Source organism: Podarcis vaucheri, assembly GCF_965113315.1.
Source record: "Podarcis vaucheri genome assembly, chromosome: 8".
Taxonomy (NCBI): Eukaryota; Metazoa; Chordata; class Lepidosauria; order Squamata; family Lacertidae; genus Podarcis; species Podarcis vaucheri.
The window spans coordinates 12689453-12703681 of NC_138766.1; the positions used below are offsets into that span (position 1 = coordinate 12689453).

A 14229-nucleotide genomic window follows, 5' to 3' on the forward strand; every position below is an offset into this window, starting at 1 on the left:
CATAAATATTTCTGCTGGTACCAAGGGTCCTAGCCCCAGTGAGGTACGGTAGCACTTCTAAAGGCACAATTAACAACTTTTTCGAAAGGCATTTTAAGTGAAAGCTTTCATCCCAGCCTACATCTGCACTAGATTTGGAACTGTTATTATATATGATATTCATATATATAGGACTTGTGTATGGTCTAAGCCTCTTGGGCTTGCCAGTCGTAAGGTCGGCAGTTCGAATCCGCACAATTGGGTGAGCTCCTGTTGCTCTGTCCCAGCTCCTGCCAACCTAGCAGTTCGAAAGCATACCAGCACAAGTAGATAAACAGGTACCACTGTGGCGGCAAAGTAAATGGCGTTTCCATCCACCAGAAGCGGTTTAGTCATGCTGGCATGACCCATAAAAGCTGTCTGTGGACAAATGCCGGCTCCCTCGGCCTGAAAGCAGAGATGAGCAGTCGAATTTGACTGGACTTAACCGTCCAGGGGTCTTTTACCTTTTCCTATTTCATATATGTAATTGCCATAACTGCTTTTACTGTTAAATGGCTTCCGAGACAGTTTACAGGAAGTGGTTTATAAATAGAAATCGATAAATTGATAAATAAAAAACATACAAGTGATCCCTGTTCCCATGTAGTAATACAAAAAGAGCTCTTGTGGATCAGACCAAAAGCTCATGTAGTCCAGCATTATACGTTTACAGTGGCCAATCAGATGTTTATGGGAAGCTTAAAAGCAGGACATGGGTGCAACAGTATTAGTGATCCCCAGCAACTGGTATTTGACCAGAGGTCATGTTTATCCATAATGAACAGCATCCACAGACAGCCTTATTCTCCTTGAGTTTGTACAACCCCCTTTCAGAGCTGTCTAAGTTGGCAGCCAATGCTAAAATTTGCACTAGTGAATTCCAGTCTAACTATGAGCTGCGCAGAAATCCTTATGATATGAATGGCAGCAGTTGTGCTGCATATTACCACTTTCCAGATGGTGGCCACCAGGAAGGGGGCAGAGATCCCTAGCACATGGTATATGGGTCTGCACATTATGGCTGGGATAAGGGTCATCTCCGCACGAGAAGACCACATTCAACTGCTCCCCGTCATTAATTTACATAGATTATTATTGTGCATGTGTTTATTCTGCCTTCTAAATGAAAGATGATCTCTGAGGGGCCTTACAAATTTAATGATCCAGCATATATTAAAACGATGAATGAAACAAACCCCACAGCCAAACCATAAAGACAGAAGTAGGAACGGCATTCCCTCATAGATGGTCCCAGAAACTGTCTTCAAAAGCACAAGGTGCTGAAATGCTAACAGACAGTGTGTGGACTGAAGTTCCCCTCAGAAGAGATATGATGTCTAAGCATAAGGAAGAAGAAAACCACTGATGTCTTCTTCCTCTCAGGTGGTGAGAGGAATTAGGAGACAACCAAGTCCAGTTTTACCACCTGTTGGTGTACTCTCAGCAGACTCCCTGACGAACGTTGTTTACATTTTGTTTATGTGGTTTTTTTAAAGTGCATTTATATAAACTTAGATGTACACCTCAAATACATAGTGCAGAATGGCTCTTAGTCTAATACATGCTTACTGCCAATTAGTTTGGAAAAAGCAATCACCTGAGTTGCAGCTGGAGAAAACGACTCCCTAATTCTATACGCACCTTTTCAAACTGCAGTAAGACTAATCACAACTCGCTAGCTCTGATCATGGACTCACAGAATTGTAGAGTTGGAAAGGACCACGGGGGTCATCTAGTCCAACCCCCTGCCCAACGTGGGGTTAAAACCCACTACCCATCTATTCCCTAACTTTTTACAAAAGCCTAGGTGAAAATCCATACCCAGTTACTCCCTAATACCCTGATTATCTTGACTGAGGGCAGATTTTCCCTGAAGGCCTTGCTGGAATAAACACCCACAAAGCAACAAAACTTTGATTCAGCACTCAAAATATTCTTTTCTGAAGTACTTTTCACAACAGACGTTTCTATTTCTAATAACCGGCAGGTGATATAGTGCCCAGGGAAGAGACCACTACCAGACTTCAGTTTAAAATAATGAAGGCAGGCTTACCGTTACACCAAAGAAGCTGGTCTGATTCATTGCATCTAGGAAAATTTTTCCAAGTTCTTTGTTGGTGTAGTTAAAGTCCTCAATTTTTTGGTTTCTGTTGGTGGCATTGAGAATCTTCATTGCTTGCTGAAGTGTTTTGGCAATTACCCAAATTCCATCATAAGCAAAGCCATGGAACTTACTTGGCTCAACATTCCCTCGCCTTTGATCATACTCCTCTTCATACTGCTGTGGTGTCTGTGTAAAAGAATACAAGGCCAGTTCACTGATCAGTATGTTAAAATCTGTGCCCAAAACGTCAAAAGCCATGGAAGCCCTTAAGAGACCTGTGGAGCTCAAGAAATAATGAGAAGCATTTCAGGGCAGAAAAATACAATTTTATCATTCATCGTGTAATATTGTGCCATCAAGGCAACTAGTGACTCAGGTCGTATCCCCACAATATGTTTAAAGCATATTTAAAGCATGTGGTTTCCCGAAAACAATTCTGGGAACTGTAGTTTGTCCCTCACAGGGATAAAGTACCCCGCACTCTTAACAAACTAGTTCCCGGGATTCTTTCAAAGACGCAATTTGCTTTGAATTTATGGTGTGGATGTAGACTTGCATTAAAAATGACTTGCCTAGACCTACCAAACTAAATTACTTGCACTTGGGTCCACTGAAATCAATAGGACAAGTTAGTAATGAAGGATGTTCAAACTAAATCTGGTTCCAAGCAATTATTCTTAAATCAGTTTTCTCCAAACTAATGATACCAAAGCACACTCTTTTTTCTGAATTAAAATGGGGCACATGCTTTATTTTGGCACCCAAAACATACTTTCAGAATGTAAATGGGTAACCGAGGGAACAACCTCATTCTTCTCAGTGGGCTACTGTGGTGGGGGTAGTTCTTGATTTGAAGGAGATAAACCCACGGCAGTAACTCATTCAGGTGCTCAATGGACACCCCTCCTCCATGGGCAAGCAATTTTGCAGAGTCTCTCCACCAAGAGTGATTGAATGGTCCAATCACACCAACTCCAGAAATGGCACAACATTGCAAGTTCTAAACTCGTTACATTAAGCGTAAAATAAGCAAGATCTTCCTCATGTTGTTTGGGGCACTGTTGCCATGGTGAAATTCATTTGCTAAACAGAGCTCAAAATAATTGTTTGTGTTTACTAACAGAAAACAATTTAATAATATCCATGCGCCATTCAGGTGCGTATGTACATGCTTTTATAAACAAGAGTCAACATGATTTTTTTCTCTCCCTCTCCCTCTCTGCTTCAACCTTTGCAGCACCTCTGATAGAACATTTTCCAAAAATTACACCTGCTGACTTAAGTTGCCTTGCCTTGCCCCTCCCCTCTGCCCATCTGAAGTGCAAATGAAGTGTATGCTTGAATCTTTTCTAATTCCTGGGTCCAACAAGGTTCCAATTGCTGGAATGGCCAGGCCAGCCACTACTTAGGTAACATCCTAAGTATGGGTTGTTAAGGAAGTAAGGAAGTAGCTCTGTGCCAGAAGAGCAAATGAGCACCCCACTCCCTCAACTGCCTGGTAGTTAGAAAGACAAAAGGGAGAGAGTTACAGATAGGTAGCCGTGTTGGTCTGCCATAGTCAAAATAAAAAAAATTCCTTCCAGTAGCACCTTAAAGACCAACTAAGTTAGTTCTTGGTATGAGCTTTCGTGTGCATGCACACTTCTTCAGATACACTGAAACAGAAGTTGCCAGATCCTTCTATATAGTGAGAAGGTGGGGAGGGGTATTTCTCAGAAGGGTGGTGGGAATGGGAGATTGGCAGATAGCTGAGATGAGCCTGTTGACGACTCTTAACGACTGCAATAGGTCTTACAGGAAAAGGCAAGGGGTGAGAAGGTGAAGAATGGCTTAGTCATGTATAATGAGATAAGAATCCAATGTCTTTGTTAGGAGAGAGTTGAGGTTGTTCCCTCGGTTACCCATTTACATTCTGAAAGTATGTTTCGGGTGCCAAAATAAATCATGTGCCCCATTTTAATTCAGAAAAAGAGTGTGCCTTTGGTATCATTAGTTTGGAGAAAACTGATTTAAGAATAATTGCTTGGAACCAGATTTAGTTTGAACTTCCTTCATTACTAACTTGTCCTATTGATTTCAGTTAGAAGCTATAAGCAGGCAGAAGCCAGGGAGAGATAGAGCCATGCCTGATTTCTGGTGGAATCCAAAGCTGCGGCTATGGGAAAAGCAAGACACTTTGGAGTCTTAATGCTGTGAGCCTCCCCACCCACTGTAGGCTCAGGCTGCATATATGTGTAAATAAACCATATATCCTACAGACACCAGAGCTGTCCCCCATTCCAAGAAAACCGAACTCTGAGTAAGTGCCTGGAACTCCTGGCCTCTTGGTGATTGGGGTGGTGTGCAACAGTACTTTAAAGTGACGCATAATACTAGAGGGTGTGGTTTTTTCCTGGATAACTTTAATATTTGACAGGGGTTTTTTCCCCTCCCAAAAAGCACCCTGAAGCACGTTGGACATCGCTGCCTCAGTTTGAAGCACCTCAGGGAGATCTGACAAGCCCTGAATCTGGCCAAAGCAGCCCTGCTGTGGTTCTTGATCCAAGAACCTTTTGCAAAATCCCAATAGAGGAACCATGCTCTACCCTTAAGCCCTGCTTTTGCGCTGCCACCTCAAGGTTTAAGACTGGGCTGTAAATCTACTATGACAGAAGATTTTTGCAAAAAAATGGTAAAAAGGAAATCAAACTCACCCTTCCTGAAATGGTTTTGATCGGTTTTGAACTGAGAGGTTCAAAATCCACCCCAATGTACCCTTCCATGGCGCCAAGAAGGTTCATGGTGAGACAGTGAGATGAGTTAAGCTTTGGAATAGCTTTTTCCCACCAGTGGCTCTGATACCACCCGGGGATGATCCACTGATATTTCGGGCCGAACATCTTTTCATTAAATGCCTACAGTGGAAACATAAAAGAGGGGAGAAAGAGTTACAACATGCCGTATATAAAAAAATCTCGTAGAGGTTTAAATAATCCCAGCTATGGTAGCCGCTCCTTAAAAATAAACACCGTTCTTGGGGGGAAATGAACCTAAAGGAACACACATATTTAGGGAGACCCTAAATATATACTTATACGTAACTTAGAATCTGTACTGGATACACAAGAAGATGCCATCAACTGAGGACTGCTATAATACAAACAACTTCATAATTAATATGCCTAATGCAGAAGCATTAAGAGCTTCTATATATAGGCTTGATGGCCAAAAAGTAAACAAGAAGGAATGGGGCTCCAAAGTGAGAAAAAGAGCAAGAGTGAAAGTCTGCTCCTTCTCAGTCACTCAAGCTGAGCCATATGGATAAAGATGGTTGTTAGTTGGGATCTGGAATACTCTCCCCTCCCACAGCATGTGATAGGGATTGTCTGGATGACAAGGAATGTTGGGAGGTACCATCTCCCATCTCAGAAGAGGGAGGCTCAGAGCCCAGGGAGTGGTGGTGGGACCCTGAGGACAGGTCCAAGGGTGAAGTGGGGTGGGAGGATGGTTGGATGCTGAAGAAGCTACAGGCTTTGGCTAGCAAGAAGAGCCAGGTGCAGAAAGCAGTGCTGACTCTGCAGATGAAGCAGAGGAGGAAGCAGCAGAGTCTGCAGAAGCAGCCCAGGAGCTTGCCATCCCTACTGTACTAAGCTCCCCTCCCCCTTTGCCTCCGAGGACACAGAGGGCTATGCCTGCAGCAGAACAAAGAGCACATCGTAGTTTAAGGCTGCTTGGGAAACTTCTGGCTGAGGAGTCTCAGGGGGGAGAAGAGCGCAGAGGCCTTCAGTCCTGGCAACTGCTTAATGGGAGCAAGTCCGGCTGGGAAGCATTGCCAAGCTGTATGCCATTTACCTAAATAAAGAATTAAATACACTGAGTCTTGTATGCTGAGCTGCATCTGAGCCAGCGCTGACAGCATGCCACCCTCTCTCCTGGCATTGCTTCCTGAAAAATGGCCTGTCCGTTTATTTCTAGCTAAGGCCCTCTCAAAGTCTTCTGCCTTGTCCAAAAGCCAGCATGCCCTTTCGTCCATCAGCTGGGAAAATTTATTGCATTCCCTTCAATTGTCACAGTGGCATACACAGAGTTCCCAAGTTATCTCCCACCAGGGCACTGGCCAAACCCAAGTTTGCAGAGATCCCCTGTTTTTCTCCCTCTCTTTTTTTCTTTACTTACACAGCAGAATACTTTTGCCGCCATTTCCTCATTGAACTGGCCAAGGATAATTCGGACATCATTTCCCTGCAGAATACAATAAAAATTGGAATATTAGTGAAATCACCACCTTCTCCTCCTCTCACAGGTGTGAGAGAAGTAGTAATTATTTAATAATAATTAGTAATTATTTTTTATTGCCACCAGCTCAATACACAAGGCACCGTAAAAAGCCTGAAATGACTAGCTCATCAAGAAAGTTTAAACAGCCATGTGGGCCTGCTCCCATAAAATGGCCTTCAAGAGAAACCTGAAAACAAAAAAAGTGAGGATAACTGCCGAATCTTTGCTGGAAGGGTATTTCACAACACAGGACTCACAACACTAAAAGCCTGACTTCTGGCAAAAGCCAATCAGGGTTCTGCAACATGGGGGGGCAACCAACAGTGCTCTTTCAGATGAGTCCATTAATTAAGCTGAGGTCCAAAGGCTTATGTGGTCCATACAGCATCCTTTATAATGTCTTATATTACTGAAATGCTCTTTGTTTATAGAAAAAATTAATTGGTGCTTCATATTTTACACCAACAAGCACCTCCTGGGTAGTCTAGGATTCAGATATTTGAAGCTTGCTTTTCCAAAACTTCTTTTGCAGCCATTTGGTAAGTTAAGCTTTTAAAACTTTATTTTGGGGGGGGGGGGTTGGATTTTGGGTTGGGGTGTTTGGAATTCAAGGACTTGGTGTTGGGAAGGGGTTTGCAAGAATCTGGAAGCTTATGTGTTTTTTTCTGCATTTTTATGATTTTCTGTGACCATTGGGCCACTCTGCTGTTTTTTTAAAAAAAAATCTGGATTTGAATTTCTGTGTGCTGGGTGGCTGGGGGAACAGTTGGGGAGGGGTTTGCAAGAATCTGGAAGCTTGTGGTTTTTTTCTGCATTTTTATGATTTTCTGTGACCACTGGGCCACTCTGCTGTTTTTTAAAAAAAATTCTGGGTTTGAATTTTGAAATGCTCTTTAAAGTATGTGTGACTTTAAAGTGCACTTAATAAACTCTTGTTGTACCAAATTTGGCTTTGTTTGGGCTTTTTTTGACCATAGGAACGCATTAATTGATTTTCAATGCATTCCTATGGGAAACCGTGCTTCGCAAGACGAAAAATTCGCTAGATGAAAAAATTCACGGAACGAATTAATTTCGTCTTGCGAGGCACCACTGTATGTGCTTTTCACTCACAACAAAGGCACATTAGTCCTAGGTATAAATATTTTTAATCTCCCACCAAATCGCAATCCAGTTGGGATTTCTAACCCAGTCAAGTCACAAGACTTAACAGGCGTCAGAACCTTGGAAGGATTTCAAAACCTTCAAAAGATGTTTCAGAGGCACCAAGGCAATTCATGGGAACAGGGCTTTAGGATTAGCTTTCTTGCTATCCCCACAGGGGATCAAATGCTTATCACAATTTTACTGATAAATCATTAATTTATTTATTTGTTAAAACTATTAATAATCTGTCCTTCACTGGGAGATGCTAGGCAGCAGATACACACAAACCAAACCAAAAATTAAACAGTAAAATAAAAATACTGTAAAAAATAATAATACAGAATTCAGTTACAACTGAAACCAGCAGCAGAAACAAAAATTCAGCTACCCAATGCACATCCCCTCTTGCAGATAGGCTAGGCAAAGAGGTGTGACTTCACCTGCCAAGGAAAATGACACCAATGGCATGGTAAGAAACACCTCAGAGGGGAGGAGATAGTGAAACTCAATAGGCCGAATTCTGAGCAGTGTCTGGTATAGCCAAGTTCACCCTTAAAAGAAGATACAGAAAGGGCAAAATGAAAATATTTTGAAATGTCCAGGCATTGCTGAGTGCAAAAGTATCTTTGCACTGCTTTTGGGGGTGTTTTTTTAGAGATAAATTGTTGCTCATGTGGATAGTGTGCTAAGCAGCCATCCTGTATTTTACTAAACTTTTTTTTTTAATTATTAAAACATTTCAAAAATGTCTGCAGGCACAAGGGAGTGGAAAACACAGACACAGTGCAGGGGCTGCCATTGACGGTCTCATCAAAATGATCACTTCTGTATTTTCATCAGGGCTGGCTATCCTTCTTGGGGATGAGTCTGATTTTTCTAGGAGAAGAGCTTGGGAAAAACCCTGCATAACGAATTTCAGCAGAGACCAAGGCAAGAGACCAAAAATTAAAGTGCAAAGGGTAATGACAGCTCAATAACAATGTCTCAAAATCTCTATAAAGCTTCAAGCAATGGTTTTGTTTTGCTTTCTTTGTAATAGTACTGCCATCACCATATTTTTGCTGCCCATGGCAGGTTTTGTGCGAAACTTTTATCAAGATTTGAGTACCAGTACCTCAATTTTTACTAAAGAAAGTCCTGGCTTCAAGGTATACACACACAAAAAGGTGGCAGTCTTTGGTTTCCATTGTTAAATTTCTCCATCCATTACCTGTGCAAATTAAGTTCAGGGCGCTTGATTAGAAAGCAAAAATAAAATAAAAAATAAAAATAAAAATCAAGATATCAAGATATCAAGGACTGAATTTTTTGACACTAGAATGAATTACTTAAAAAAATCACTCCGCATGGTCACTGAAAAACATGCATTTCATCAGATTTTTGAGAAGCACACACTGCACCTAATGCATTAATGTCTGGTTTTGCTGAGGAGACCAGAATATAAAAGATAGAAAGATGGGCATTAAGAATTTAGATGTGTATGCCCTACTTTTTATCTGCAGCAATTCACACAGAAGGTATGAAGTGTCAATCAACTGGAATAGCATCTGCTTCCTAGCAGGGAACCTTTATCTCCTACTACTTTTGGTCAGTCCTGAAGGGCTAATGTAATAAACATGAAAATTATAATCTACTGTTCAGCATCTAGGCAGCATACATCATAAAGAGAGATAATGGCAGAGATGCGGGCAAGACCCAACAGCAGAGCGAAAATCTCACGCACAGAAGGCTGCATTCAACTAAAGCAAATAACATAAGTTCATTTATTTCCAGTGGCTTTACTCTGATTATTAGTTAGTTGGATACTAGAGGGGGGAAACATTAGTAAAGTTAACAAATCACACAAGTGCAATCACCCATGTTTAGTTTTCTCGTGCAAAGTGGGATTTTACTGTTGCTTCTTGTGGAAAGGGGGAAATAGTTTGCACACTGGTATGTGGGTCAAGGTCCACATGCATTTACCTCTAGGCTCATCTTGCCCCACATGTGCACACATTCATCACAGCATGTATATGTTGGATACATATTGTCACACACAGAGAATCATAGAATTGTAGAGTTGGAAGGGACCACAAGTCCGGCCCCCTGCAATGCCCAATCTTTTGCCCAACGTGGGACTTGAACCCGCAACCCAGAAACTGAAAGTCTCATGCTTTACCAACTAAGCCACTTACCGTATTTTTCACTCTATAAGACGCACCCAGCCATAGGACGCACCTAGTTTTAGAGGAGGAGAACAAGAAAATATATATTCTCTCCCTCTCTGCGCAGCGCCCCTTCAGCGAAGCGGCAGGAGAAGCGGAGCCCCTTCCATTTCTCCTCCCGCTTCGCTGAAGGGGAGCTGCACAGAGAGGGAAAGCTGCGCAGCGCCTCTCCAGCGAAGCGAAGCCAGGAGAGCAAGAGGGGTCGGTGCGCACCGATCCCTCTTGCTCTCCTGGCTTCAGGGATAGCCGCCCGAAGCATCCGAAGCACAGCGGGAGCGCTCCCGCTGCGCTTCGGAGGCTTCGCGTTGCTTTCTCTGAAGCCATGGAGCCTGCATTCACTCCATAAGACGCACACACATTTCCCCTTACTTTTTAGGAGGGGAAAAGTGCGTCTTATAGAGCAAAAAATACGGTACTTTATCAGATAGCACCAGCTCATATTTCTGGCACATGTGTTTATATGTTAAGTCAATGCTATAAAGCAAGGACCAATGAGTTTCCCACTTTCGCAAAAAAATGTGAAATTTATCAATGAACTCATCGATATTTCCCTCCCTTAGATAGCAGCAGGAGCCCTATGCCTAAATGGCACTCTATATTACAAATGACTAACTTAGTTCTATTAATTTTAGCAGGTCTTCTTTGCGTAAGACCAGCATCCCTATTTTTTTCCTATTTGACACTCAGTTGGTAACTTAGATGAACATTTTTAGAAAGAACGTACCTAAGGGTGAGAGACTGCAGCATTCACAGCTTTTCTACTTTGCTCCATCTGACTCTGCTAGTGCATTTTAAAATGAGCCACAACTGCTTTTAACACATCCAGTATTATATTACCTCCAATATTAATTCTTGCACCATTACAACACAGCATCCTATACAATACGATTTACTTCTTTATTACAAACAGCACTGCATGGATAATTTATCAGCAAAATGCCAATTCTATTGCCAATGATTATTTTCTTTTCTACTGCCCAGTTTGCTTCAATAGCTGCACCCACCTTGAGCTTTTTGACACTTGTGCAGGGATCATTAGAGAAACTCTCTGTGTCTGAGATTTCAATATCTTCCCCATACAGGACACCAGTCAGATCATTCCGTACCTGTTGCAGGTTGGGGAAAAAGGCAAAAATGAATTCATTGGTACCCACCACTGAAAACGCCACTGTCTCGCAACACCATAGCATGATTCAAACAGATGCCAAGTTAGTTACCCTTCCGTACAGGTGTTATATTAAATCATATGAAGTGTGGGAGTGGGGATTTCCTGACAAGCATTCCAGGTTTGAGACTGTAATATCTGCTACACTGAAAATAACATGCTATGCTGTTACGGACAAGCCAGCCCATACAAGAAAGCAGCTCCTCTTCAATCTGCAAGACCCTGATTGACTCCTAAAACCTAAACACAATTCTTGAACCCCTGAAATGCAACATGAAGCTGGATCTTACAATGTGAACATTCTTTCTAAAGTTTCCTCACATTTTCTAATACATCCAAACTGATGCCAATACTTCCTTTTCCGTGGTATTCATGTATAGCACCATGAGCAATCTTCTCACTAAATACACAGATGCATTCTTTTTAAATTAACAACAATAATAAAATAAACTGGAAGTCAAAGAGAGTATAAACTACTTGTAATGGTGCAGTTCAAGCCTTGCGACTCAAAACTGTGAATGTATTTATTTATTTATTTTATAAAAGCACAGAATCACAACAGAAGAAATAAAATAATTTGTATTGTTCAGAAATTTCATTATACAATCTCACACACACCATGTTTATATAAATGTAGGTAGTGTCCCTTCTCTTAAATGCAAAAGCATTTTGCTCCCCGTTAGCTGACATTTGATGGAAGTTGATATTGACATGTGAACCCTGACCATCTCAGGAAAAAAATTTGAATGTCCAAAAACCTCAGATGTAAGCCAGTGAATGTTAATAATAATAATATCAGTATTCACTTGGATGTCTGGAAAACAGTGAAATATACAGGGGCCATTCACAAAATTTATCTGGGATTATTAGCACCCAAACATCAATATTGAATTTCTGAGATCCACTTTCTCCAGGGTCCCAATTCCATGACATGACTCCCAATCTAACAGCAGTGAATAAAACCTCTATTTTCCTGTCAACATGCAAGAAGGGTAATCAGGAGCTTTGACAATCAACAGCAGAATAACCAATCCTCCCTTTCAAAAAACTTACTGGCATATTCACCTGAGATTTATACCATATTGTATCCCAAAAGTTCCCACATAAACAAAACCACCTTATAGTCCAAGGTATGGCAATGCCACACTTTTATTACTAGGGAAGCAGCAGCAGGAAAAAACTAATTAATTTGTTGGAATGCTCTGCAATGCAAAAGAAGTATTTCCATCATTTATTCAATAAAGGATCAAAGACTCAGCTATGGAACAAAAGAAAAATTAAGTCCACAGTCAACCAGCTAGACAGCAAAGATGTTATGTGTTCTGAAAACAATGGCAAGAAAATTGGAGACAGAAGCATTTGCAAAACGCAGAATGAGCAAAGAGCAGCTGCTAGAGCTTTGACAAACTGGACAGAATCAAAATAATATTTTGAAGAAAAGGGACAGGAGAAGACTAGAAGTGAGAGGCCATAAACGCAAGTATCAGTTCTAATATTTTTTTTCATTCTAAAAACATTCTAGGGTAGAGGGCCATGGCATACCAGCCACCGCTGCAATGTCAAGTGCTTCTTGGAAAACAAGCGAATGTCTGCTTAGCTAACATGCCCACAATAGTACAATCTGTGCACAGCTCTGTTCCAGTATTTCCACTGTTGCAGAATCAGTTCTATTCATCACTACTGAAATCTGGTCTCCAACTCACACTGGATCCAAAAAGCTACAAAATGACATTAGCATACAATGGCAAATTCATGATAGGTCTTGCCGCCACTGCCACCCTCACAAAACTGACAGGGAGCTTTCTGGCACCACTCTCTAAGCGACTACCAGAAAGTCAGCCTAAAAACAGGAAAACAGCCTCAAAACACACCCTTGTCCATTGTGAGGATTTTGAGCTATGGAACAATCTGCTCCCCCAGTCATGCTAGTTCATCCAACCACAACTTCTGAATGCGTATTTTTCAGGTAACTGGTGCTCAGAATCAATGTGTGACCCTCAAAGCACTGTAACACCTGGGAAATAAGGATGACTGGAAGTTGTTTTCATGATCCTCACAGTATTGTTGGGTTTGGGCTTGGGTTGGAAGGCTCTGATGCTGGAAGAGGAGGAGGAGGAGGAGGAGGAGGAGGAGGAGGAAGAAACAGAAGGGAGATGGTGGGAAACTAGGTTGGAGCTGGGTGCACCTCTCTCTTCAACCCCCAAATCCAGCTGCTTTGGAAAGGGAAGGTGGGTTGTCGCCTCTCCCCTCTGTCCTTTCTGTGGAGCAGAGACCTCTGTGGAGGCTGGGAAGAGCTTTGATCAGTTGAGGAGGGAAGATGAACAGAAGATGGCCATGACTAAACAAGAGCCAAAACAGGAGGGTGCAGCCTTGTCCCTTACAACTAGGTGCTGCCTTCACAGATGGGAGAGCACACATGCAATCTTGACATTCCCAAAAGGCAAGAGAGTATATCACAAGTGAACATGCCCTGTCTTTAAAAGCTGGTGGAAGGGGTGGTGAAACTTCTTGGGACATCTTCATTGCTTCCATCTGTTTCTGAACTTCTTACTCTTCTCCAGAACTCCAGTATCATGACTCCTCCTGACCTGTTACTTGCCTGATTAAGAACGTTTCTGACTTACAAGGAAGAGCCTCTGTCTGTGTGCTTTGGGTGGGAGATAGGACATCCTACCATAGCTGGAGAAGTGTCCCTTATTGTGAGAGATGAAAACAGCAGCCTCTCCTCCGACACCAAATAGTTCTAAAGGCTTACACGCTCTTTGCAAACGAAAGCTCCAGATAGTCACCACAAAGAGGGTTCAGGATAGTCATTAACCAGCTAATCTCTTATGTAGTTTCTCAATTAAATTTATATATCAGTTATTATTAATTCAGTTTTGTGTGCCATATATATATATATATATATATATATATATATATGCACGCACGCCAGCCTAGCAGGACCATCATTTCTGCACCTAGTAAGCTTGCCAAAGGGGCATGGCTCTAATAGAAGTTACATACGTATAATGAATGGTGATAAAATGGCTCACTTGTTGATAACTTGCTAGTAATTAGCCTACATTAACAACACTAATGATTCCATATGAAAGCTAAAGCATTTCTCCAACAGCTAATGTTTATACTGCTAGTTCTAAGCTAAAATCCACAATTCCAATAACATTTCTTGTTTCATCATATTATCAGTGACTCCCCAGTGAACCAAAGCTGCATGTAAGTACTGCTGGATAAATCCTTTGTTGCTGGAGTGTATATATATATATATAGATGTATGTATGAATGGGGGGAGGGGGAGGGCATAATCCCACCAGATGTTGATCATCAGAGAT

General features: G+C 41.7%; 1 protein-coding gene across 1 annotated transcript in view; it reads right to left on the reverse strand.

Moving 5' to 3' along the window:
* GABBR2 (gamma-aminobutyric acid type B receptor subunit 2) overlaps positions 1–14229 on the reverse strand; it is a 292549-nt gene that overhangs the window by 183072 nt on the left and 95248 nt on the right. Inside the window, exons 4-7 of the mRNA XM_082234271.1 lie at positions 10737–10838; positions 6281–6346; positions 4819–5019; positions 2075–2311 (exon numbers count right to left, since the gene is read on the reverse strand). Coding sequence (XP_082090397.1) covers positions 2075–2311; positions 4819–5019; positions 6281–6346; positions 10737–10838 — 606 coding nt within the window. The remainder of the gene's footprint in view (positions 1–2074; positions 2312–4818; positions 5020–6280; positions 6347–10736; positions 10839–14229) is intronic.